The sequence below is a fragment of the Salminus brasiliensis genome, chromosome 14 (genome assembly GCF_030463535.1).
Source record: "Salminus brasiliensis chromosome 14, fSalBra1.hap2, whole genome shotgun sequence".
NCBI lineage: Eukaryota > Metazoa > Chordata > Actinopteri > Characiformes > Bryconidae > Salminus > Salminus brasiliensis.
In genome coordinates, this window is record NC_132891.1 from 9,967,912 (window position 1) to 9,995,626 (window position 27,715).

Genomic DNA, 27,715 nt, shown 5'->3' on the forward strand with positions numbered 1-27,715 from the left:
CCGTCTTTGTGGCCTTTTTTTAACAACATTTAAAGCCGATTTCATGCAGGTGCCCTTAATAAAAGCCAAGATTGGCCTTAACCTTTGACACTGCTGGAAGTGAACAGCACAACACAGCCGAGGGTGTTAAGTTAATGCTTTTTGGCTGTTGTCAAAAAAAAAAAAAAAACCTGCCCAGATGATCTTGAGCCTGCTAAAAGTAATGGACAGTGTTTGGCAGTGTGACAATTCATGAGGTACATCTGGTCTCTACAGTGAAGTGCAAACATTTCAAGCACCTCTTCATTTTAACAGGCCAACGTTTTCACCCATAATTGCACCTTTTTTTATAGATGATCTTTTAACCAACAGTAAAATCAGAACTTTGTGATTCAACTAAACCATGATTATTTTACTGGTGGAAATTTGAGAAATAGAAGTGTGGATAGAGAAAGAAAAAGCATGTACAGCCACTGCTGTATAGATGAAGCCTAAAGGCTAGAGAAGTGGGCTTGGTCCCCAGGAGCAGCATCCACTGCTGAGATGCCCTTGAGCGAGGCACCAAACCTCAACTGCTCCCCAAGCCTGCCCACTAATCTAGGTGTGTGGTTCTCACTGCCCTAATCAAGAGTATGTGTTTGTGTGTGTGTGTGTGTGTGTATATTCGCTGGCACGGGTGGATTAAATATGGAGGTTGAATTCCAATGTGATGGCTGTTAAGTGTCTAATCTTGGATCTTAATCTAATTAAACAGGACTGATCATTTATTCTTTCTACTGAAATGTACATAATGTCCAAATATTTGCAGACACCCCTTTTAATAAATGCATTCAGCTACTACCTGTACAAGTTGCACTCTTTTCTGACAAAGATACACAGCTTGTCTAGTCCCTGTAGAGAAGTACTGCCAACAGAATAGGACTTCCTGCAGCAGATAAACATGAACTTATTGGCACCATGGCTAATGCCAGGTGTTGGCTAGAGGGGTCCCTGAAGTCCCTCCAGCATTGAGCTGTGGAGCAGTGAAACTGTGTGAAATAATGGTGCTTCATCTAGGGCTGGGCAAAATGGTAAAAATTATCATGATATTTAAAAACATTTTTCACAATATTTATCAAGATATTCAAGATTTTAGAAATCAGTAAGTGACCGATGCTTAAAAACTACTATTCAAGTACTCTCACATACTGAGTATTATACAGTGATTTTTATTTAAAATCCGCTGCACTTAAAACAGATTAATTTCACTTGTTTGTAATGAAACAAGTTTGTAATGAGATCCTCGATGTGTATCACAACAGCACAATTCATCATCATATGATAAAATGTTGTTATATTGCCCACCCCTAGCTCTATCCAATACTGTTGGGATGAGTTTGGGATGAGGTGGGGTGGTGGTCATCCAACAGCCTGACTAATGCTCTTGTTGCTGAATGCAATCAAATCCCCACAGCAATGCTAGTAGTGTCAAAATCAAAAAGAAAGCATCCACTCAACAGTAGGGACAGTTACTCCAATTGATTTCAGAAGAAACAATGAATGAGCAGATGTCCCAACTTTTGTCCATATAGTATAGTTGGTCAGTGGCCAACTGATGTCGTCCATGATGTGATCAGAAAAAGCGTACTGCTAAAATTAAAGAGGCTACAAAGGGTTCTTTGAGCGATACCACTGAGGAACCCTTTTTGTAAAGCAGATATATGGGAAACATTGTGAAAGTTTTTAGCTTTTAAGACGTTATTTCATTAAAATCTGTTTTTTAAGGTTATTTTATGCATTGATCAAATTGCTAATTTTTAGTGTGGTGTGACCATTTCTCACAATAACAAAAAAAGGTCCCATTGCCCTGCTAATCCCAAATAAATTATTCACCAATAACTATCAGCTTTAATATAAATATAGGGATTTATCTAAAGGCAGCTGATCATTGCCACAAACAAAATGACTGGATCTGTATAAAATACTGGTTTGTGTTAAAAGAAATAAAAAAATAAATATAAATCTATACTGATGGCACCTCTCCATTAATTCTGATTAGCATTGCCTGTGAATGTGCATAAGCAAGCATTAGGAGTGTGATGCTCAAACACGTTCTGTCCTCGGCAGCGGCGAGCCAAGCTGAAAGGCACACTGGAGTGGAAGGCACAGGGATTAGCAGGAGTGAGGAGTTGAGAGGAAAAGCACGCAAACATGGATACCTGTAGAGCTCTTGTAAACACAATGGCACAATAAATGAACAAAGACCATGAAGCTTACAACCGCCAAGGAGTTTCTACAAACAGCGTCCAAACCCCTGGACATTCGGTTTTTAATAATCTCTCAGGTGCTACAACTGCAAAGACCTTATTCTTCTGTTCTCACAGAACAGTGTCTCTCTCCCTCTCACATTTACTCACACACACACACACACCCACCCACCTCTCAGTTGCCCTCCCCCAAATGAGTGTCATCATGACACGAAGCTTTGAAACACGCTGACTGAAACAGAAGTGCTCATACTGGTGCTAAGCTTGGAAGAAGCCAGACATGGAGACATTTTTCCCCCCACTTAAACTTCATCCCGAGCTGAATGGACCGGCAGCATCTGAATATCACAGCATCTGAACGAGGGAAAGACACTGAGCTGAACTGACCTTCCCATAGGGATGGACGGAAGAGGAAGACTACAATGGGACACGTCTTCTTTTTGCTCACCTGAGCTTGTGCTCGCACGGAACCTGCTGTAGTGAGAGATCCTGAAGATCCCTATGGCTTATGTTCTAGACAGAAGACCTGGACATGGACTCCTTTTGTCACTTTATCTCCACGTATCTTTAAAAATAACGGATGGGTAGCGTGCTTCGTTAAGACCAGAGGGCCAAGGCCATTCTAACTGGCAGCTCCTACAATGAGCGACTCCACTCTGCCCTGGGCAGAAGCAACATACGCTGTGGACCGTAACCTCAGCAGGACCCTCAGCGACAGTGTCCATAGTAGTGATGTGTGGAGCATCAGTGGCAGTGGTCCATGGGTGCTAGCAATCATGCTGTCCCTCATCATTCTGATGACGGCTTGTGGGAACATCCTGTTGATAGCCCTGGTCTTCGCCCACCGGTCACTGAGGTGCACTTCTAACTGCTTCCTAGTGTCACTCTTCTTTTCCGACCTGATGGTGGCTTTGGTGGTGATGCCGCCTGCCATGCTGAACGTTCTGTGTGGGACCTGGGTTCTCTCTCCAGGATTCTGTCCTGTCTGGCTCTGCTTTGACGTGATGTGCTGCAGTGCCTCCATCCTCAACTTGTGCGTGATCAGCCTGGACCGCTACCTCCTTATCATCTCCCCCTTACGCTACAAACAGCGCATGACCCCGCCCCGGGCTTTGCTGCTTGTGGGTGGCGCTTGGGGCTTGGCAGCTCTAACCTCCTTCTTGCCAATAAAGATGGACTGGCACAGCCTGGGACGTCCACAGGACCACTCGGGACACAGCTCGACCAATGCCACAGTGCCAGAGTTGAGCACTTACTATCCCCCTTCATACTTCCAGTTGTCCAACTCGGGCACCCCATCTCTGCAGTGCCGTCTGAGTGTCACCCTGCCCTTTGCCTTGGTGGCCACCTTCCTCACCTTCTTCCTGCCCTCCACAGCCATCTGCTTCACCTACTGCCGCATCCTGCTGGCTGCCAGGCGGCAAGCACGTCAGGTAGAAGCGCTCACACATCCTCCGTATCCGCATCACTCTCCAGGCGAGCCCTCCCATCCTCCTTCACTTGGACATGTTGTCCAGGACGGAGATGACTACAGCCACCAGGATCCTCCAGTGTCACGTCACGTTCCGGTGAGAAGACAGAGTGGACAGTTGGGGGAGGCAGGGCAAAGGAATAGGATAGCAACAGTTAAAATGAGAAACCGAAAGCGTACCGTTGGAGGAAGCCAGTCTAGTGTGAAGTCTAGTGTCTAGCATGTGGGCACGCATGTGTGTGAGGGAGAAAGAAACAAAAAAAGAGAGAGAGAGAGAGAGAGAGAGAGAGAGAGAGAGAGAGAGAGAGAGAGAGAGAACGGGAGAGAGGGTGAGAGAGAGGATGCAACGTGCACTCACATGCTCATGCTGAAGTTAGCCTTGCCTTTCTGCTCTCATCCACTGTATTCTTCAGTCCATAAAATGACGGGGTAATAGAGTTGACACAGTGAAAATACCTGTGTCCTTCATTCACAAGAAGGCAAAAAAAAAATGAGAGCATGAGTGGGAGGTGAAAGAGTTTTAGAATCAAAAGAGGTTTCTCATAATGCAGGTGGAAAACACACTAAATGGAAATGTGCAGATACATCTGTGACTATACAAGGTGCTAAAAGCTAAATAAACCAAGTTACAGTGAGGTAAAGTCCTTGGAGATGTGTAAGGATCTATCAGGCTCAGCATAAAGAACCTAAGCACAATGCACTGCCGCACTCCATGCACTCAAGGATCTTGATCTTCTGAAACAGGGCAAAATTAATAATCACTTGTAAACGTTCACCAAAGTGTGCCTGTTCTAAGCAAAATCTTTCTGAAAATCTGTCCTTCCTTCCCACAGCTGTCAGTGAACAGTGAACGGCGTCTGGCTCACAGGCAGGGGAAGAGGGCACTGAAGGCTAGCCTGACACTGGGAGTTCTGCTGGGGTTGTTCTTCAGCGCCTGGTTGCCCTTCTTCATCGCCAACATGGCACAGGTGAGCACCCGTAAGTCCCTATGAATCTTAGAAGTGTTGTGGTCATTGGACAGTCCAGTCAAATGCCATCCAAAACAGCTAATGCCTTCTTTAAAATGTGTCTAGTCCTCAACCTATTATTTCCCACAGCCTTCTTCTCCAAAGACCACTTGATAGATGCATAATTCTTGAATTCACGCTAATTGTGCACACCACTCTCCGTCTCAGAATCAATGCTGAAGCCTCTGACATTTTGAAAGACTGACAAATAGAAAGTCCCCCTATTTAATTGTGTAATTATACCCATCCCGCTCTCAAATTATACCCGTCCTGCTTTCAGTAATCCAGTCATCTCACCCCCCATCTGTGTCCCTCACTCTTCTCCCACGGAAAACAGCACAGACTCGGAGAGCTTCTGGGCGCGCCTGTCTGTTTCCCTCCTTCACACTCAATATGGTGTGTGAATAGCTCTCTCTTTCTCTCTCTCTCTTGCTCTCACTCCCTCTCTTACCCTTTTCATCTTCCCTCAAGCCTCCCAGTTCCCTTTCCTCTGGTGAAACGAGACGTCCATGACCTTTTCCACTCTTCTCAACACCTGAGTAATGACCTCTTCCATGATCTAAGACCTTTTTGTTTTTGCTTCGTTCGTTTAGGCCGTGTGCGAGTGCATTCCTCCCTCTCTCTTCGATGCCATAACTTGGCTGGGCTACTGCAACAGCACCATGAACCCCATAATCTACCCCCTCTTCATGCGGGACTTTAAGAGGGCACTGGGGCGGCTGTTGCCTTGCTGCTCTTCCTCGCGCATCCCTAGACGCCCTTCACCACCACTCTCACTCTCCCTGCGCAACTCGGGTGAGCCTCAGTTACCCAGCGAGCCTCCCTCGCTGGCCTCAGACCCACCACAGCCACCAGCTACGGCAACCGATGCAGTAAACCTGCTGGATGCAGAGCACGGCGAGATTGACCTGCCTTTACTCCTGCCTAACCAGGTCGACGCACTTGACTGAGGGGTGTCTTGATAGACTGAGGATAACACAACACCCCCCCCCCCCACCACCACCCTCCCCCAACAACAACAAACCAAAACCAAACGGGAGTGACGATACAGCCCATAGATTACACACAAAATGTGCAAAGACAGAGACCAAAAAAAGTGTTAAGATTCTTTGGAGGCTGTGTATTCAGATCACCCCTGCCAAAATTGTGTGGGGGTGTTCGGCGTTGAGACCAACCAAATCGAGACAGCACCACGCTATGAAGATGAGCATGAAGGTTGCCTGGGATGCATATAAAGCAGAAACGCAGAGCCTGTAAGAGCTGTGCAACACATCTCCCACTTCTAGCATTACCATAACAACCACAACAGATGGAAGACAAGATGAGAGTGAAAGGAATCTCACTAATACCCACCACAATGTCAAGTGGCTGTCCGTTAAGCTGTAACAAGTTCTTTAATTAAGAATCTACATTGGTTTTTCGAGAGGTGAGCAAAGCTGGGGCATCATTTCTGCAAGGCTGTTTGCCACAAAAACAGCCACTTCTACATTCACACTGTCAGCTGTTAAAACGATTTACAAGTTAATAGAATTTAGAAACAATTTACATTTACAATTCAAACAATTCCAGTTACTTTTAGTCCAGTACGATGCGAAAAGGTGATATCTTGGGCGGTGAAAGCACCAGCTTTCTTCTATGTGGGAAGTGCTAACATATCTAATATGTTTTATTATGAGATTGGTGTGGAATTTTGCATAGCAGATTTTTTAACCTTATAAAAAGCTGGGTTTCTCAGACAGGGATCAAACATAGGATCCCTGGACTAGGATTAATTCCTGCCCAGCATAAAGTTTTGACTTTGATTTGATCTGGGCAATATGACAATATTTTAGCGTACTGTGATAAAGTAAGGTTATTGTTTATGTTTATTATTTAATCATTTCTTGAAACAAGCAAAATGACCCGCCTATACAGTAAGACTGAATACTGTAATAATATTCTTACAGCAATCTCATAATAAGAAATATTAAATTTATTGCAAGAGGTCATATTTTTGTTGTGCATGCCTGAATCCAAGCCTAGTCCTGTGTTTAATAGCAAACATCATTACTAGTACTGTACATGGTACTGTAGTTTGAGTGATTGCTGATGACATCCATGATTTTAATCAAATTCTAATCAAGTCTGTAAAGTAATCATTTCAAAGCGAATTGCATTTTATAATTTGGCAAACCTAAACCTTCTCTCTGTAATAGCTGTCAGGTCTGATTCCACCTCATAGCAGTGGAATAACAAAACCCGGACTTAATCAATGGTACCTCAATTTTTGGTAAACATAGGACAAGGCTAACTACTAAAATAGAGCCTAACACAGTTTAGATAATTCTCAGGTTAAATGAATACTGTAAACTACAACATTTTGGTGGTCACCTTATTAGAAGAAGAAGGAAATTCAATATTTTAAAAGTACCCAAGAAGGCAGTAAAATTTGTGTCTTTTTAGGCACCATTTGTTAAGTTAAATGAGGCCACAAAACTAGCCTAATTCTATGCTCATTAGCAATAACTTGAAGTTAATGTTGTTTGGACTCTTTATTTTTTTAATCTTAATACTGACGTGGGGTAATTTGGGGAAATCACACAGATAGTTTAACCTGTACAAATCGGCCAGTCAATCCCTTATGAATTGCATTATTGGAGCTCCTCTAGCAAAACTGATCCAACTCAAATAGGGCTTAACAGACCTGATTCATCATGTGGAAAGCTTTGTAATTAGCTTGTCGAGCTAAATTAGGTGTACACAGCAGAGAGGCCACTGAACAGTGCTCAGCAGGGGCACTCCAAGACAATGTCTGAGAAGTGGCGAGTTAGCCTACATCACCATTTGAGTCCACAATTGTTGTCGCAGAGACTTCTGGGACTGGGGTATGAAGAGAGTGTGTGGGTGGTGTTGTGGCTGGCTGAGAAAAGGACAATTTGCCATTGGCTAGCTGGTCCTTTGCAGTTCGTGTTGGCTGGTGGGTGTCTGTATCTGTTTTTTCAGCAGTCCAGTGTGTGGTGTCCCAGTCCCAGGACACATGTTCGGGGTCTGGGTGACTTTCGCCCGCTTCCTCACCTCTGCCCTGACAGTCTGTGCCTTCATTGACCTCAGTTGCACAACAAACACTGCAGTCCTTTTGACCAGTGTCAGCATCACTGAGAGAGTCCAGCAAGTCTGATATGTCTGGAATATCCCAGCCATCTTCTTGTTCTTTTTTGGCACCACATTCCTCTCCTTCATTCTTTGAGGATGTTACAGGGTTTTCCTCCAGTTGTCCATTCTCTTTGGAAGGCTGGATGTCTCGCAAGTCCAGTTTCCCCTGAGCTGCAGTCACTATCTGAGGCTGGATAGCCATTGTCCCAACTCCTTCCTTGGTAGGAACACCAACTGCTACAAGGATTGTGTCCATCTGACGCATGTAGTCCAAGTGACCTTTAACCTGACAAGATTAAAAAAGTAAGTTTACAACCAATGATAGACTCACAGATTCTTACAAAGTAACTTTGAGCTGGTCTACATTCCATATCGTGGTACTGTATTTACTGTATTTCAAAACCATGTTCCTCTCTTTCAGTCTTCACAAGTTTTGCTTTCTTTGTCCTTTCTTTGGCATGGTCTAAATGATTTGTCCTTCAATGTTTGTATTAGGGATGTCCTGATCCAATCTGAATATCCTAAAGCTGACTGTTAACCAATAACTATACAATCCAATCTTCACATTTCTATAAATAATACAGTCCCACAACTGGGTAAGACGTGCTGTTATTTAACACTAGTAAACACCAGTAAAATCACTGTTTTTTAAGTTTATATAATAAGACATTTAGTTAGTTTGGTAGCAACTTATTTAAAATGACTGTTTTAAACTTTACAGAGTGTTTAATGTCTTATAATCCAGTCTGACTGACCTACCTGGCCATTCAGATCCCAGTTCCTTTAAAACGCTACAGTCAGATCACTTTGTACGCGTGTGTGTGGGGGTATATGTTCATTTATGACTTTATTTTATTTAAGAAAACATTTTTTTACTGATAAGTGTGTTTACTTTACCACTCAAACTCTCCATTCCACCTTAAATAGCGAAACAGTTACTGTCTACATTTCAATAGCAGAACCTAACTGCATCATTTAAGGTGGAACGGAAAGTTCGAGTAAGCGGGACAACCTTTGCCTTGTTTTGACTGCTAACTGGTAATGTCACAGATTTCTCGCATGTTAAGCAGCTGTTAATGTCACCTAGAAAATGCCAGAGGGCGCAAAAACAAGGATTGGAAGTGGATTGGGCTTTTAAAGCTGACACCCGATCCATTTAAAAAATGTCCGGATTGGCCCTCAACATGTCACGGGATCGGATCGGGACATCCCTAGTTTGTAATCATCTGATCTCAATGCCTTGCTCTTGTGCACAAATAAAATCCTGCAATCTATTTAAAATAATTTTTACAGTTGGTTTAAACCGCTCAAGCAGAGTTGGCTGACCTAACCCTGGTCAAGGTTCTTCTGCTATAACTTGCGCTCAACGTCCAATGAATGTGCACTGCTTATCACAAGTACCTTTATTTACTCTCAGTCACAAGGACTCTTATTCCATGTGCCAGTCAGCAGAGTGAGCTGAGTGGTTATTTGATTTGACAGTGCTGGAGTACTACAGGAAGGACTCTATTCAATGTTGTTTGGTTATACAGTAACTGTATAATAAATGCTTCACTCAACTGTAGTTTTCAGCCACTACACTGGCTTGGTTTGTAAAGATCTCAATCATCATGTGATCTCCTTCATACAATAGTTTTGCAACTGCATTCTTTGTGGTTGGCCTTTCAACACAAGACCATATATGTATTAAATTTTTCCCCAAAGGTCCACTTATGACATTTGTGTTGGTTTATGTACTCTTTCTAATTAAACAAGGTTTTTTATTGTTAATGTGCCTTAAAGACTGATATATAAAGGTCTCTTGCTCTTGGTGATTTTGTGGGATGTTACAAAAACAATTTATTTAAAATGGGCTGTTTTTGCAGCTTAATGTCCATATATGGACTCTACCAGAAGAGACTGGACACTGGTTGGAATGCTTAACATGGCAGCCATATTATAGAAAGTCTTGTCCTGTGTTAGCATTTACATGGGGCCCATCATGAAGAATATGAAGAGCTCGCTTTTATGTAGCATACGTACAGGAGCAGAGCGGATGAGTAGAGGCTTAAGCAGGGCTGCCAATTCACACGCAATATAGCTCTAATCTCACGGCACACTGTGCCGTTTCTCACACATTTTAATGACCCCTCGTTCTCTTGGCTAGATGTCGCTGCAGTTTCACTGATAATACATATTCTGGACCAGCAATGGTGGCCTTCTGAAAAAGTTAAGGAGAGCACCCCCGCCACCTTTCCTCAGCCAGTCAACTGCATGATGCATAGATGCTACCAGACTGACAGATTGAAACAATGTCACCTAACCTACACTGTTAACATATCCTAGAGGAATCTCTTTAGGTGCTTTGAGGAACCTTCAAGAAAGGATTTTAGAAGAAAAAGGTTCCTTGAAGTTCTCTCAAAGCACCTTTAGAGGTTTCAAACTAAAGAACTTCCAAACGTTTTTCAAAGATCTTATACTTTTAACAGTGTAGTAAAGATTATTAAACAGCTGTAACTCCAGAATCTGTAATTTTTTGTAAAATGTTTATTAGGAATACTATACTTGTATCCTGTGGGCCTGGGGAGTGTTCTGTTTGTGGGCACTGCCATTTACTTACCACAGATGACAGATCCACATTAATTATGCGACGTGTACCAGAGTTGATTGGCTGCAGCCCTGCCACAGAGAGCTGAACACTTGAACTTCTATACAAAAATCCAAGAAGCCAATCACCTCTAAAAGAGAAAGATATTTATACTTATTATCAAATGTCCCTCATTAATATGTCCTCAGCATACATGCAATTAGTGTTGTTCTCACCTGCAATATCCGTTAACAATCTTTCCCGCAACGACTTTGGAGAGCCGATCCCACGTTTTTTCAGATCCATCCACAGGGGCTCCCAGCAGAATGACATCTTCCACAACACCTTCACTACCTAACCGGTAATGAGACATGGCATGTCTTTCAATGTTCCAGAGTAGATAAGGCTCGACATTGCAGCCCACGCACTGCAAATTAATGCCTTTCCTTCATTCAGTAGAGACAAAGAGAAGGCTCTAAAGCAGTACATGCTACACTACTCTTCAATATTCACATCCCTGATGTGCCCAAGTGAACAATGTTCAATGTCCAAGTCTTCCTGATCTTGGTCGTACCACCCTGCCCTTCACATTTTAGTGTGTTCTCTAAATCCCAGACAAATCACCAGTCCTTTAATAAACCATTCCTAAGGTAAAGTGTGTTTTACCAAAAAAAGCAAAAGGTAAAGGGATACTACAGGGAGTTGGGAACCTTTGTTTCTCCAAAACACAAACAACAGCAAAAAAAACAATAAAAATCATCACCTTGATCATTTGCGAGCTCCTCCAGACAGAAGTAGATGACTCGAGCTCCAAGGCTAAAGCCAATCAAACTGACAGGTCTCTTTCCCTTCAATGAGACAAGAAAAGACAAAATGCGCAGTTAAGGGCACTATTCTAATAAGTAGCTCTGTACTTGAGCCCAGACACCAAAGGCTGGTTAACTCACTTCCTATATGTTGCTATATATGGGGGAGGCCACAGAGTGTAGCTTTTAGGAGTAGAAGAAAGAAACTTATTCCATCTAACTTTTCCATCTAACACCTCACTAACCTGTTGCCGGCTCCGGAGCACTTGGGCAAGGTGCTTTCCCACCTCTGCCGAACGGCTCAGGCACACTCCCCACGGGTTGTCAATCACGCTTGCTACTGCCAGCAGAGATGCTGGCCAGGTCAGGGCCGTTACAATGCCTGCACACGAGCAAGACGGGAAATCTTCAGTCAATTAAAGATTGATGCGAGCTGAACCATGAACCCACATTAATGTTTGACACATTAAAAGCATTTGCTTTTCTCAGAAAAAACTTGGTGGGTCAAGGTGAAGCTTTAAATATGGAACTGTTCAGAAGTGAAGGGAGGGAACGACTTCATCTTGCCAAAGTGCAGATTTTGCTACATTGAGGAAGCGGCAAATAAATAATGTTGCTCAAACGCTGTGGAAAAACGTGTCAACTACTCAGGGTTCCAATGTAGTGATACAAAGCCTTATTCAGAGCAAGTCTTCAAATCCTGCAGTCATTGAAATATTATCGTATTATCGTTGTCGTTCTCGCATAAAACCTTTATTTCTATTTTCTATTTTAATTTCCGCCATCTTTCACTTTTTGACATCATTCGAATCTGGCAGTTGTATGCCATGATGAATGGATCAATAAAAAAAAGGAAAGTAAAAGAAAAGGGTTTTTCTTCTCCTAAAAAGTTGACATTTAGAGATTTGGACAAAGTTTTTACGTGACAGCAACAATATGTAACAGCTGTCAAACCTGCCCCATGCTTAGCAGAATAGCTAACGGAAATCCCACCTGACAACACAGTGTATTTGAGGGCCTCCTGGGCCACAACGCTGACAAGTCCATCCCACAGGGAGTCAAGTATGCACCCCAGATCCCGCAGGTAGCGTGACTCCCACTTCAGACAGTATTGCTCTCCACAGGAACCTAGACTTCGCCATGGAGCCTGGAAGGAACCTAGAATAAGCACAGAGTGGAGGAAAGACCAGAACAAAAGATGTCCAGTTATTTCTGTCACAAAGGCGCCCTATTATTAGGGTAAAGCACCTTTTTGTGATTCTATTGCTACATAATGCAGTATTGCAGTTCAACTGCAATACATTAAATCCCAAATGTAAAACTGATATAATTGGCTAAAGATCTTCCTATATTTCAGTGGGGTCCAAAAGTCTGAGACTACCTTGGTTAAACACCTAAGGAAAATGATCTAGAACATCTGAGATTGGTCAGAAACAGTTCACACAAAAAGGACACTTAGGCTGCATCTGCATATATTTTAGATTTCTGCAAAATCATGCACTATACGTCCAAATGTTTGTGCACATCCCTTTACATTGCACCCATTGCTGAGACAAATGTGCAAAGGAGCACACACAGGTTGTCTAGTCCCTGTAGAGAAGTGCTACCAACAGCAGTGCTCCAAAATCTAGTAATACAAGCCTTCCCTGGAAAGTAGACTTAGAGTTACTCCAACAAAACTCTTTTTTAATACCCTTAATGTTAAATGTCCAAATACTTTTGTCCACACAGCATATTATAAAATAAAAGTATAGTATTGCAAAGAAAAAAAAACATATCATGATAATCTTAAACATCCTTAGTTACTACCTACTTACAAAATACTGCATGTATTTTCACATTCTTCTTCTACTAGTTAATGATGATTATTATCATAATGATGCTGAATAGTAAGTAGTTAATGATGTTGCATTAAACACTGACTGTATTTGCCACTGCAGAGCCATCCTGTCACAGCCACAGTGAGATGAAGGTGCTTCCCCGAGCTCAGAGGAAGGAACTCGAACTCTTCAATCGCACCCACTCGTTTGTTCATCTTATACCCTGATAACGAGTGAGGAAAGTAAATGAGCACGACAGGTACGAAATCACAACAAAGACAGTCCAAAGAAAAAAACAATCAAAGCGCAAGAGTAAGTATCCTCTGACTCCCACCGGCATGATGGAGAGGTAATTAGGCTCTCACAGATAACGGTGGTCACAGTCAACTCACCAGTTAAGCCTGCTCCTGCAGCACCAAAGAGTGAGGCCATAATGGCGATGCCGGTGGCTGATCCCAGAGCGGCAGCCCCTCCTGCCCCCAACACTGCCCCTGCCCCAGCCGCCACTAGAGGTGCAGCCAGACCCCCTGTCACACCTAGGACATGCACAAAACAAGGGGGACATTCAGGGTCATTGGAAGACTGTAGTACTAGAGTCCCTATAGTAATTGGTATTATTTTGGTATTATTAAGGGCTCCCATCACGGAAAACTGAATTTTCCTTGCTTTACTGAATTAAAGACACCTGATGTGATATGTGAATAGTGTTAAACCTCAGTCTCCAGTCCATACCATCCAGATCTGGAAAGTAAGCTGTGAAAACATCCCATTTTAAATAGCTGTTTTCATTCACATACCTATGCCTATTCAGCCTACCTAGTTTAGCAGTAACAGAAATTGTTTAAGAGATAAAGAGAGGTTGGAAAACAGTCGTGTAAAAATTAATTATGACCTTTTTTGGGACATAAAGCTACACAAACAGCGTAACTGAACTAAGAAAACCTTAAAATACAATTAAAGAATCTATAGGATTATGGGTCCAGTTTTACATATCCTCACTTTAACATTTGTAGTGGTCTGCTATGTCTATGCTACGACTATGTGCCGAAATCATAGCATTTTTATGTGCATGATGCAAGTGTTATCCTCCAGGACATATGTCTGTATGATGCCTGTCCTTCTGGCTTCCATGCTTTGTTATTTATAATAGCTGAATGTTTTTATAATAATGAAAATAAACAAAAAATAGAATACTTTTAGTGGTGGGCATTAAAATATCTACAGTGTGTGCATGTTTGTGTGTATATATGGACAGTGAGGTGATGGACAGAGACATAATGCACACAATGTACGCTGACTGTCATTTATGGAGGAAGATGCATAACACAGCATTGCCTGCTGACAGAAAGCAGTAATGATGTTTAGACCTACCAATTACTGTGCCCCCACCAACAGTGGCAAGTCCAATCAGCAAGTAACGGCGCAGTTTGCGCCCCCTCTCTTTCTTCCGTCTTCTTGATGACTCTTCTCTGTGGACAAAATGAGTTATGAGTCAGTGGTGGAAGAATTATTATGGGCATGCAGGGATCGGGCACCCAGAATAACGACTCCTTATAGGCATGAAATGGGATGTTTGATGAGAAAGCAAAATTGTTTTCACAAAAAGTTTTATTTACTTACAGTTTTAATGAATCCTTATTGGATGCAAGTTGGTACAAACACAGAAAACACAAGCTGTCATTTTACTTCAGTCAAAGTTTACTCACAGGTAACACCTGCACCCTGCTTACAGTAACGAATGCTAATATAATGTACAACAATTCTGATGAAGCTCTAACGGCATGAGCATTTAATTCTTTATGAACAGAAGCAGTGAACCTTTAGTTATGGCCAGCCAAAACACCAATAGCTGAGTGAAACAAAGTAGAAACCTTATAATAACCGATAATAAATGTGTTTAAATATGTGTTTTATATATTACATATATAATCTGAATTTGTAAGTGTAATTTACATATAATTAATTATGTAATTAACTGTGTAATGATACTCAAATATTACAAAAATAGGCAAGCAAACTAATAAGTAAGCTAATAAGCAAGTAACTAACTATGTACCTAACAAACAGGAAACTAACGCTGTAACTCAGGTACGTGTGTCCACACGTATCCGTCCACATCTCCTTGTGTAATGTACTATGCAAGTCACAAAACTACAGATTCTTAATATAAACAGCATTACATATTTGTAACAGAACAGTATTTATATTTATTCAGATGTCGAAATGTAGTGCCATCTGCATGCAGACATAATTTTATGACATGGAGTAATACAGGGAGTAAGGAGGCATTTGAGATTCCGCCCGAAAATTGCATGTGTTGTGACGTCAGTGTTTTGATAAAGCTCTGTTTTTGAAAAAATTGAAAAAAATATTTTCAAAAAGCTTAACCTTGGAGAGCATTTTTGGAAGGCTTTTTAGTGTTCACGGACCAAAAACAAAGCAAAATACAGACCAAAAAAAAATAATCTGGATACATGCTTGACAGGGTCTAATAACTAATAAGTAAGCTAACTATGTAAGCTAACTAAGTAGCTAACTATGTAACTAATAAGTAACTAACTTTATTACTAATAAATAAGCAACTAATAAGTAAGTCACTATATAACAAAGTAAATAACTAACTATATAACTATCTACCTTCTTATTTAACTAATAGGTAATTACCTACCTAAGTAACTAATTATTAAAAACTGCAAAATGGCAGTACTGACTCCAGACTTCTAAAGATTTATACGTCCCCTAATCCCACTACACAAACTAAAAAACAATTAATTTTGTTTGCTACATTTTACTGATACACTTGAATGATGCCGCTAGACAGTTCATGAGGACAGCATAAGAAGACTGATCTCTTACTCGCTCTCCTCCCCTCCTTCTCTCAATCGTTCTCCAAGTGTCTCCTCAAAGTCCTCCAGTTGCTGAGGGCAGACACGCAGCAGGCAGCTCACATGACGGATCAGGACACGAGCCCTGGCATCATACTGACCTAGAGCAGGGTATCAGGAAAGGGACCACAGCATTAAACAAAAGCCCAGACTCTCAGATCATATAACATGTTTAAATATGTCCAGAATCGAGCTGCACAATATCTTGTATGTTAAGCATTTTAAATAATATAAATGGCATCTAATTCCAGTGGTTATTACTGTGTGCTGTGAGCATCTCGACCAAGCACACAGTTCCAGATGTGAGTGTTTTCTTTAAGACAGTGGTTCTATCAGTATGTGCGAAGAACCTTTGGTAAGGATTATTTATATCCACTTCTGTAGCTTTTTAAATGGTTCCTTTTGTAACCAAACATGTTATTCTCCAGCATCGCTGCAGCACCTCTACTTTTACAGTTTAATTTATAAAAGGACTCTATTTTGATCCGAAAAGGCAGGCCACATGCAGGTCTGCACCATGTCACATCGTTGATTGTCCAACTCTTTTTAATATATCAGTAGATGCCACAATTGCAGTATGTAGCAATGTAAGGACAATACTCATCCAGAGACATAAAAATATGACTGAAAAGGAACCTCACCATCTTTGACAGAGAAGGACACGAGGTCCTGAAACAAAAAACACAGAAAAGGCCATCACAGTATGTAGGACATTAGGAGAACATTAACACACATGTAGGCTGATAATTCATGTTCATTTACACACCTGTGTGATAGGTAAGGATCCTGCACTGAGTAATGGCTCTGCTTGTAGGATGGACAGGAACGTGTCACTTCCTTCACGTCCAAGCCCAGACAGAAAGGCCTGCATGACTGGCATGACGGACTCATCCAGATCCAGCCACTGCACTAAGCCTTCCAGAAACTGCTCCCGAAACTTTCTGTGAGGAGGTTGTAAAGTACAGTTATACTTTAATGGGACACTATTGACTGAGTTACAACATAAACCTGTCATATTGCTGCACAGCACAGACTGGAAGCAGAACTGTAGAATCAAGCACAGCATCTGATCTCAATCGGTCTGAACCTCTGATCTCAATCGGTCTGAACCTCTGTTTCAAACAGTGAATTTGCATGGACAAAAAATTTGATTTAAGCGCCTTTGTCCCATATGGCAAAGAAAAACTGGGGCTGGACTTAAAAAAATGCTTCATTTGTTCTATACATAAAGATAATAAAAAAAATCTTCTCAAATGTAGTATTTAAAGAGAAAAAAAAGACAAAAAATATACCACATACAAGACTACTGATCCTAAACCAAAAATCACATTGGGTTTTTGCACCTTACCTCACGAAATGGGCGTGGCTGTGAGCCAGGTCCGGAAATCACCAGTGTAAACAATCCTCCATTTCGGTTTAGCAGTTTCACAAACCAGCTAATGCGCTACCAAAACTACTAAAATCCCCAGGAGAAAGGATAATTACCATCTAATCCCACCTCCTGACTGACTGTGTACCATGCCGCCTCTAGTCCTACTAGCCCTACTTGCATGAATGTGCAGCAACCTCCCCATAACAGATTGAAAATAATGACAACAATAACAAACACTTCTTTCTAACCCATTACCTTTGCTCAGATCCTGGAAACAGCTGCCCAAGCGATACACCACATAAGCCAGCATAGGCGAATCGTCCCGGTTCGCTCAGCTGCTTTCCCATAGCTTCTGGTGTCGAGCGTCCCTGACCATTCAGCCTAGGTTCCTTCCCCCCTGGGTCTGTACAGAACAAGTGAAGTCACAACATAACTGATCCAGAAAGCAGAATATACAAACACGAGTCATGTGGAGATTGATGTGGAGTTTAATAAACACTTTGAGTTTTGGCAACACAGACTTAGTGAGGGTCCAGAAAGTCTGAGAGAGCCAGTACACTAGACTGTGATTACACAGCTATCGCTTTAGCACTGCCTCATTCTTAATCTTGTAGTGTTTTTCAGCTAATCATTTTTAGAGAGTTGAGGGTGGGAGATACGTTTGCATTACTTGTTCTTTCCTACAGATGCAAAAAGTAAGTTAACACCGTTGGAAGTACCTGGATTTCTGCATTGATAACCATTATAAAATATGGCCTTACATCACACAATTCTAGACCAACACATTATAGACAAACACCGTCTGGCAAAGAATAGTACTGTTTCTGGCTTTTTTGAGCACACTTAGTGTGGCTTAAAAAGTGCAGGCTAGAAAAAGTAAGTGAACACTTCTGTGGAGTCCCTTTTAGCAGCAATCACCTCCACCAAATGTTTCCTGTAGTTGTAAATAATTTCCACCCCCTCACATTTTGAACCATCCCATGTGTTTCAGTTCATGGATGTTCAGGAGTGCTCTTTCTGAAACGCCTTGCGTGCAGAACACAAATCTTGATGTACTTGTGTGGTCATTGTCTTGACCCATCTCCCAATAGTCTCCTGAAAGTTGTTTCCATGCTTGGCATGCTTGATACTGACCATTCTTTCTTGAGAAGAACAGATCTGTCAGTAACCAGGCTCTGTTTGCCTTTATTTCATTAATATTAACACAGGTTGACTTACTTTTTTTAGCCTGCAATGTCCATGTTCACTCCATGTGCTCAATAAATAAAAATCATGAACAGTACAACTGTTTGGGTGTTATTAGTTTAGTTAGGTTGTGTTTGTCTGTAATCTAAAGACTTAGATCATGATCAGACCACATTTACTTAGTAATCAATGCAGAAATCCAGACCATTTAGAAGTTACACTTACTTTTTCTAGCCTGCACTGTGGATGTTTACTTAATGTGCTCAATAAAAGACACAAGCAGTACTACAATTTGGATGTTATTAGTTTACTTGGGTTGTGTTTGTCAGTAATTGTGACTTAGATCATGATCAGACCACATTTAGTTAGAACTAAGTGCAATTTAAAGATTACACTTACTTTTTCTAGCCTGCAATGTGCACTCAATGTGCTTGATAAATACAAGTCATGAACCGTACAAATATTTTGATGTTATTCGTTTAGTTAGGTTGTGTTTGTCTGTAATTGTGACTTTGATCGTGATCAGACCACATTTAGTTGGTAATCAATGCAGAAATCCAGGTAACAGGTAATACAGGTATGCTGTAACACTGGCCGTGGCAATGAAGGGCTGTAAGGGTTTAGGCAATACCCTGTATACTAATTTTTAAAAGGTCAGTAAGGTTGGCCATGTGAAATATAACTTGAGTAACAGTGAGATTTGACCATTTCCCCCAACTTATACAAATTTACAGCCATGATAATAACAACAGACAGGCTGCAGAACTGCTGTGAAGAGCATTGCTCACTGACAGGCCTCCTCAGGCATCATTTCAGAGGAGGATACAGTCTGTAAGAGGACTTTTCAGCATGTGGATGAGAGGACACGTAGCTGTACTGCTCGCCAGCAATATGGTGACATATCAGCAGACTGAGGAGCAGTGTTTACTTCAGTATGAGGCAGGAGCAAAGTACAAAAATATGTATTATTAAGCCATCAGACTAGCTAGCGTGACTCTTTCAGCCGGTTGTCCAAAGTTAGCTAGCGCTAACAGACAAGTCTCTGTACGTTAGCTAGCATTAGCATTAGCTAGCTAGCAGCTGTAAGTTGTTAGCTAGCTAGCCCAGCTAAACTGAAACTTGTACCAAGCAAACTTAATGGTAGCAAAGCCAGGTCCAGAGAGTGTAAATCCACCCCACGGTTTTGTTCCAGCTGCCTTCGCAGCTCCGTTACAGCGCAGCAGACCTGCCTAAGCAGTCAGAGCCAAAACCTGGGGCGGAGTTTCACTCTGCGGACCCGGATTTGCCACGTCTGAGCAAACCTGGAGTGAACTCCAGACCCGAAGTACCTCCATCTGCCGAGTCCATGCTCCCAAATAGCCAGGACGTTTCACTCCATGATGCGATCTAAGGCTGAACACAGTAGTTTCAGAGTCAGATGAAAGTCCAGCCTTGTTTTTACCCAACCTCTCTCTCTCCCTCTCTCTCTCCCTCTCTCTCTCCTCTCTCTCTCTCTCTCTCTCTCTCTCTCTCTCTCTCTCTCTCTCTCTCTCTCTCGACGTGTCCAGCCCCTCTGAGTCGTGACGCCCTCAGTGCAGCCCACAGGCTAATTTCATCTTCCGTTATCTATCATTTAATCATTTAATAATACATTTATATATTTATATTTATATAACTTATATATATATAGAATATACTCGGGGACATCGGGGAAATCCCCCAAAAAACGGAACAGCCTGCGTTTACCCGTAGTGACCAGCAGGGGGCAGCACCGACCAATCCACGTCCACTATATTAGGAGAAACCTCGTTGCTCAGCATCATTCAGCAGTGGGTCTTATCACAGGTTAATGAACCCTCTCTGCTCTTACTAGTAATAAAGAAATCCGAGCTGGGACTTTCCTTAAGTCTCAGAACTGGCATCACTCTTTAATAGTAAAGCGAGAATTACACTGGACACTAGCTCTACCAGTTAAGATTAAGATCTAAACACCAAGCCGGGCCCAAGTCTGTCAGATAGTAGAAAATGCTGTAGTTTTTAGAAAGGTCAGTGGTAAAAGAATGCACAAATTTTGTTATTGAGTAAAAGGAAAAAAGGGCCAGGATTTTATTTTACTAAAATTTCCACACATTAAAGATTTTTAGCAAGTTAATGAAGGCTTGTAAGTGCCCCCCATATCTAGTTGCAGCTGAAAATAAAGGTGCACGTATTTGTCACTGTACAGTGTACACTGTACAGCGAAATGTGTCCTCCGCATTTAACCCATCTGGTAGTGAACACACACTCACACACACACATGTGTTAGGGGCAGTGAGTACACACACACACCCAGAGCGGTGGGCAGCCAAAGCCTATAACTGGATAGTATTTAATGGTAGCATCGGTGAAAGGTGTGCTGTGAATAAGTTTATCAGTTGATCAGATTAAATTCTTTTAAATATTATGGAGATTTATTCTTTATTTTTAAGAATAAGGAAACACTGTTATGTTAACTGTAGTAGATTTTACTACATAAACCTTCACTGGCTCTAATTCTTAAGAGCTCACCCTTATTTCAACTGGTCCCACCAGGAGGCACCACATGACCACCTTTTCAAGTTAGATGCTGTAATAAAACATTTTAGGGTTATCAAATAACACTACAAATGATGTCCATGGTTCCAGAGACCACCATATTCAGAGACCTGACGTGGAAGGGGAGCACGGCCTCCTCCATAGCCAAGAGAGCACAGCATAGGGAGTTACTCCTGAGGCAGCTGAAGAAATTCAACCTGCCACTGGCCCTTATGGTCCAGTTTTGCACAGCGATCATCAAGTCACATTATCCATAACCATCGCATCCAGTGCATCGACAGGACAGCAGAGAAGATCATTATATGTACTTCACCAATGATTTAAGACATCTAGAACAGCAGGGTCACAAAGGGTGCTGGCGAGATGATAGCTGACCCCTTAACCCCGGACTCTGCACTGTCAAAGCCAGCGAGAGTAGACAGGCTAACAGATTTTTCCCCCAAGAGGTGGCAGTCGTACCTTTTTTTCCCCAAATGGATTGTCAATTACGCACCCATACATACCCACACATAGACACTGGGAGGGTGCTGGCCAACACACGCCCCCTCCAACACCGGGACAGCCAGCCATCGGCTCTTTTTCCAAACTGCAACCAATGCAACCAATGAAAGCGCCACGTACCTGGCTTTAATGCATCGGCCGGGAGACACCACTGTCGCCCAGCACTGCACTGGAGGGATGTGGGGAGACAGCGTCATCTACCCACCCTGGAGAGAGCAAGGCCATTCGTGCTCTCTCTGGGGTCCCAGCTGCCGATGGCTAACAGCTTGACCGGGAAATGACAGTGCCTTATTCGGCTGGACTACTTGGGGCCCCAGCTCTGAGCCTGATCTGTTGCAGTGATTCGATGCCGTTACATTTGTGGAAATGTGAAAATGCATTTAACCACAAAGAGAGGAACATAGTGAAGTCTATTCAAGCAGATGAGTCACCATCACACTGTAGTCTGACTGACTAAGAACATGTCCATGTAAACATGTTACTTTGAATGAGAGGATTGTGTCTCTGTGTCTCTGTTCCCCTCTCTGCGTGTCTGCCTGCCTGTTTTCCTCTTTCTCTTTTTGTCAGTATCTCTCTCCATCTCCCCCTCTCTCTCCCCCCTCTCCCCCTCTCCCTCCCTCTCCCCCCTCTCTCCCCGTCCCCCTCCCTTTCTTTCACCCTTTCATTGTCAGTTATTTTCTGTCTTCCTTCAGCCTCTGTCTGCCTGTTTCTCTCTCTCTCTACCTCTCGCTATCTCACAGTTCCTCTTACGCTCTTTCTCTATCTCTCTTACCTCTCTTTCTAACTCTAAATGCTCTTACTGTCTCACTATCTTGCACTCTATCTCCCTCAGCCCCTCCCCTACTATCCCATTATCTTTACAGGTCCAGCTGGTACCAATGTATACAAAACCTGTATATGTTAAATGAAATGGTAGTTTGGTGAAATTCCATGACTGTTTATATTAGCAAAGGTGTCGTTTTAAGGCCTACATCTGTGTGATATCAGGAAAACCTGAATTCAGCAGAAAATGAACAAATTGAAATGGATTGAAACGAGACATCCTGTTAGGTAACTGTTAATACAGTGCAGATATCTTGTCAGAATGACTTCCCGTAGAGGAATCTCAGCCGGGTGCCTTGGCTGTTTAAATCTACTCTAACGCACATCCTGTTTCTGCTGGAGTTACTGTAACACCTCCTCAGATCTTCTATTGTAAATGTTTGATCACTGAAATGTGCCGTCACATAAACGCAAAAGCCTCGCTGTATAAAAGTCTTGACTTGTAAACTGATGGGAGGCTATTCAGGCTTTCAGCACACGCAGGAGAATTAGAGAAAAAAGAAAGGGAACGGGGAGGGGGAAAAGTCTGGATTCATGGTGTACAAGTGGGTCGTATTTTTAATATGATAAGGGAGGGGAATGTAGACGGCTGTCTGGTGCTTTTTGCTACATAAAATATGATCTGTTTACTGTGTGCACATCTAAAAAAGTTACACTTCCCAAGTGGCTTTGGTTTCATCACTCAGGATGGGGGTTGAACCGCATGACACTGTATTTTGACAGAGTTTGGCTACCTGCATTGCTCAGACTCCAGTCTGGGACTCGTTTGTGCTGTGAGGTGTTGAAAAACTGGATGGAGATAAAGCCAGTGTGTGGTTAAGGATATGATAAAGTAATGAGTTGGAACTCATTTAAATGTCTAAAGGATTCATTGTGTAATACTCCTTATCACTGCAGATTAAAGATTATAAAGCAGCAATCCTGCTCATCATTTTAGAAAATCTACTTTCCCCTGCTTTTTCATTTTAATTAAATTAAATTGTTTTGTGATATCACAACAAATATATACCCATAAGTTTAGCACCTGCAATGATAAGGACTTCTTAAATTCCATCCAACATGTTCATATGGGGCTCACATAGTTGAAGTGTGGGCTAGGTGGGTTCCAGGTGGGCATGGGCTCTGCATGGGTCTGTACTTGTGTTGTTACTGGGACCCAGTTGGGCTTCCAAAATGGACCCCATCATTACAACCCACCCTGATCGCACTGTATAGGACCCATGTGCAGTGTACAACCCCTCCTGGCCACATCACCGACCCTGGTGGGCATCGATATGTTGTAGGCCAACATGGAACCCATGGGTAAAACCTTTTGTTTCCCATTGGGGCTAACCATACAGGCCCCACACTGGCATGTCATGGGGAATGTAGCACAATATTGAGCAGCCAGTCAGAATGCCAGTCATTTTCACATGACCTCATTCACATGTGACCTCTCACAGGCATAACAAGAAAAACCTAAGGCTTACTTAATGGATGAAGCTGGACAATGTGTATTGATTCAGAAATTCATGAAGTACAAATGGTTTTGATACTCAACACTATACAAGTGGACCTCAATAAAAACAATACAATACAAGATAGATATATGCTATTGGTAATGAATTAATATTCAACCGTAAAAAGCTGAAAAAATGAGTAAATAACCAATAAAAACTCTAAATGCTAGGTTATTTATTCTTGTAGGTCTTTATAAGTTCATCTGAATCACCAGAATCACGTATCACTGTCAGTAGGCCTGTTGGATAAGTGTATACACCTTGCACATTGTGGTGAGGCAACATTTCCTCATTCCTCCAAGGAGAACTGATAAATTGATTGGGAAACTGTAAAAGACAGCCGGTTTGAGGTCTTGTCATAGATTTCAGGATTACGGTCAGCATTCCAGTAGATACTGAAGCCTTTGTTAAACACTGCAGCTGTACTGTGTTTGCTGATTTTGTGAAATCTGTAGTTCTTCTTGTATTGTCAGTATCTTGAAAATATATGTATAATGTACTGGATTCATAAAGCCCAGTGGTAAACCTGCTACACTCAACAACATGTGTGGGCAGTTATAGAAATATAGCTGGTCGCTCTATACGTTCACATGTTGGAGGGGACGTGTGCGTCATCACCCTTCTAGTGTTGGGGGCATTGCTAGTGTTAGGGGGAGATTGGCTAATTGGCCTCCTAATTGGATAGAAAATAGGGTGAAATTATATATATAAAAAAAAGAAAAGCCAAGGTCGTCTCAACTGCAACTGCAGTGTTTACCATAATGGTTCATCTATGCAGATCAAAATGAATAAGTACTGGTTAATCAGCTGCATTTATGTACATCAGCCCAGCCAAAATTTTTACAGTTTATTCAGCACTGAATCAACATTGTGGTCATGGTCAGATCACCATCAAATGAAGATAAATCATATTATTATTATTGTTATTATTATTATAATAATCATATTACAGGATTTTTTATGTATATTAATCAAACTTGACATACATGTACAATTTGTGGTACAAAGATATGCACTTCATAAGGATGTATTTATATGTCATATCATATTTCGATGATGTTACAGTGGGCTGGAACTTTGTTCACAGACTTTGAGCTGGTCAACCAATGTAACCAGCCCGGGCATCTTGAGCTGGCCAGGTTGTTCAGCAGGGAAGAGATTATGATGATTCATAATTGAGTTGAATAATTAAGTTGAACTTTTAGTGTTGATTTACAGATATTTTGTTAACCTTTTTAAAACCGTTTAATATTAAATGTTGTTTCAACATTGTTTTAACATTGAAGCGACAACTGACATTAATTTAACCACATTCAAGGTTGTAGTTGGCCATGTGCCAGCTGGGAAGACATGTCTATGTGAGCAAGCATGTTTAAAACATTATGGAAAAGATAACAAAATTCTCTTCTTCTGCCCCTTTTCTTGGGAAACGATCTGTTTCCATAAGGACTTTTATGTTGTAACAGTGTTGATTCATGAAATGTTAACAGCCTTATGGAAATAAGAGGGGTTAAACAGACATAAGAGCAATCTATGTTTATTAATTATTAAAGATGTTGCCGTGGTTGTCTTGTGGTCACAGGCAACTCGGAGGTGCATTTTATGAATCTTGTCTAGCAGATTATTTTTGAATATATAAGGGTTTGCATGCATCTGTGGACTAGAAATATGAACGTGTCCCATCACACAAGCCTTGTATCTTGTATGGCCATTTTTGCATTTCTGCTTTTTTGACATAAGGTGTATCAGCTATTCTTTACATTGTGCCATAATTTCCCAATGAGTGGACCAATAGAAATGCCATAAAATTAATAAAATCTTATGTAAAAATGTAAAATTGCCATGGTTTTGGCTCAGCAATGGTATCATTTTACTTGGATGGTCAATTGTAGATGCACCATAGATGCTCACCTGACATTCAACTAAATATGTATTAAAAGCAACTGAACTAAATTAAATGAACTAAATTTACATAAGTTAAAGGTAAATGGTTGTCTGATGAATGTATCCCTTCACCTAACCACAACCCTAACCTTAACCTTACCCTTGAATCAACCCTTAAATCCAAACCCTAACCTTAACCTTATACTAAACCTTAAATCTGACCCTAAAAGGGTACAGCTTAGGTTAGGGCTGGGGTTAGGTGTAGGATTCACATTCAATAGACAACCATTTCCATTTAGCTTAGGATGCAGTTGCATTGAATACATGTTTAGTTAAATGTCAGTTAAATTTTAGGTGGGCATCTACAACACATCTACAATAGACCAACCAAGTAAAGTGTCATCATTTTTTTAATATGATTTTTTTTTTCATATTAATATGTTGACATATAACCCAAAGGATGGTTTGATACTCTTCCTGCAATCAGTGAAGATGGTAGGTTTCTACACCTTCATACCAGTTACATTCACCCATATTAAAAATGAGAACTGTTGGTCTGTTGAAAGCTTCAAGAGTTCTCCTCTTCTCCTCATGTCAACAGCATCTCTCCATTGCTGTCTCATTTCTACATTTGACCTTTTGGGGAATGCTGCCGCATTGTGTGTTTAGCTGGCGCGAGAAATCCTCACAACCCATAGATTTGTAGATAGAGCAGCTTGGGCAGAGTGGCTGCACCATTGCTGGAGGGCAGGGATCACTGGCAGACAATGACTCTTCACACCTTTTTTATCCCCCTTCTATCAGTCTGACAAGAGACGTATCTCACAGAGCAGCCAGACTCACTGAGCCCGAGGCAATGAAAATGAAGGAGAAGAGCAGGAAAGGTGAAGAAAAGACAGAAGAACGGGTGGGCCGAACAAGTGTGTCTGCTAACATCAAAGGTATGACAAGACACCGTCATCAGTCTTTCATCACAAGACCTGTTGAGAGGTAAGAAAGCAGGCAGTAAGTATATGGATATCTGCTTTATTGAGGCACATGTACACTCACTCACTCACTCACTCACTCTCTCTCTCTCCCATACACACACACACACACACTGACTCACACTAACAACCACCTTAGCTATTGTTCTAAAATGGAAGTCAGGCGAAATTGAGAAGTGTGTTTTCATAAGTACATCCGTGCTAGAATCTGTCGAGACAGGTCCTCACCAAGAGGGCATTCTCTGAAAAATCTGGCACCCAATCAAAGACAGTATTAAAACAAACACACCCTTCTCACATCCGCCTATTCAGTCAAAGTAAACACGCAAGAAGATAATTCACAGCGAACCCAAACACACTGCCGTACTAATTTAGCCTCCAAAACTACTGCTGATTCCCACTGGAGAGGTAAAGTGAGGCCTGCTCTCCACAATGAGGGCAGTTTTTTTTACATCCACGCTGACTAGCTTGACCTGTTCGTATGGGGTGGAGATCTGTGCTGGAGTGTGTACTGCATGTGTACGTATGTTACCATGGGTAGGAGGCAGCTGTACACTTGAGGGAATGGTGTGGGTGGGTGGTTATGGGGATAGGTCATGATTTGACTGGGGGGGAGAAACCAAAGAAGAGCGCAGCTGTATTAGAATCTAGCCAAGCCAAGCAGCACAACCGGCATCCAAGGACATAATAATGGATGAAGGAGAGATTAAAGGAAACAAGGTCGACTAAATACGTGAAAAGCAGGATGAAGTGGTGAAGTAGAGAGAGGATGGGCGGGAGTACCTAAAATGCCTAAAAATAAAGTATCTTAATTGTCAAGAAGGATGTTTGTGAATGATTGTGTGGGGAACCTTGTGTGGGGAACCCGTCCTACATTCTTCTGTCCAAATGTAGAGATGTATTGCCAGTAGAATAGGACTGTCTGGACTAGAGAGAACTGCTATTTCTGAGGGAACATCTCATGCTGAAAAAAAATCCAACAACTGTTTTACTGCAAAAGA

General features: G+C 41.8%; 2 protein-coding genes across 3 annotated transcripts; one reads left to right on the forward strand and one right to left on the reverse strand.

The window, feature by feature from the left end:
* Positions 1-2,453: 2,453 nt before the first annotated feature.
* htr6 (5-hydroxytryptamine (serotonin) receptor 6) lies at positions 2,454-26,634 on the forward strand. Of its 2 annotated transcripts, none has more exons than XM_072656543.1 (3): positions 2,454-3,793; positions 4,530-4,664; positions 26,533-26,634. In XM_072656543.1, exons 1-3 carry the CDS (start codon positions 2,867-2,869, stop codon positions 26,572-26,574), a joined length of 1,104 nt encoding a protein of 367 aa, XP_072512644.1. In that variant the 5' UTR covers positions 2,454-2,866; the 3' UTR covers positions 26,575-26,634. The 2 variants fall into 2 exon arrangements, with proteins under 2 accessions (XP_072512644.1, XP_072512643.1); XM_072656542.1 differs by lacking the exon at positions 26,533-26,634 and adding an exon at positions 5,297-9,642 and having other exon boundaries at positions 2,457-3,793.
* Positions 7,220-19,922, reverse strand: tmco4 (transmembrane and coiled-coil domains 4). The gene is made up of 14 exons (XM_072656541.1): positions 19,798-19,922; positions 17,540-17,687; positions 16,679-16,853; positions 16,554-16,581; positions 15,884-16,013; positions 14,399-14,496; positions 13,420-13,563; positions 13,131-13,250; positions 12,201-12,365; positions 11,453-11,589; positions 11,165-11,249; positions 10,638-10,755; positions 10,435-10,552; positions 7,220-8,121 (listed from the first exon to the last, which is right to left on the reverse strand). The coding sequence occupies exons 1-14, from the start codon at positions 19,814-19,816 to the stop codon at positions 7,510-7,512; spliced, it is 2,097 nt and encodes a 698-aa protein (XP_072512642.1). The 5' UTR covers positions 19,817-19,922; the 3' UTR covers positions 7,220-7,509.
* Positions 26,635-27,715: the final 1,081 nt, after the last annotated feature.

What these genes read in the sequence shown, in the direction of transcription:
- htr6 (XM_072656542.1), top strand. Translation starts at nt 2,867, where the DNA reads ATGAGCGACTCCACTCTGCCCTGGGCAGAAGCAACATACGCTGTGGAC. An exon ending in CAGTGTCACGTCACGTTCCG is followed by an intron (nt 3,794 to 4,529) that starts GTGAGAAGACAG and finishes TCCTTCCCACAG; the next exon opens with CTGTCAGTGAACAGTGAACG. An exon ending in TCATCGCCAACATGGCACAG is followed by an intron (nt 4,665 to 5,296) that starts GTGAGCACCCGT and finishes TCGTTCGTTTAG; the next exon opens with GCCGTGTGCGAGTGCATTCC.
- tmco4 (XM_072656541.1), bottom strand. An exon ending in GGAGCTCGCAAATGATCAAG is followed by an intron (nt 10,756 to 11,164) that starts GTGATGATTTTT and finishes ATTACCGGTTAG; the next exon opens with GTAGTGAAGGTGTTGTGGAA. An exon ending in ATGTGGATCTGTCATCTGTG is followed by an intron (nt 8,122 to 10,434) that starts GTAAGTAAATGG and finishes TAATCTTGTCAG; the next exon opens with GTTAAAGGTCACTTGGACTA.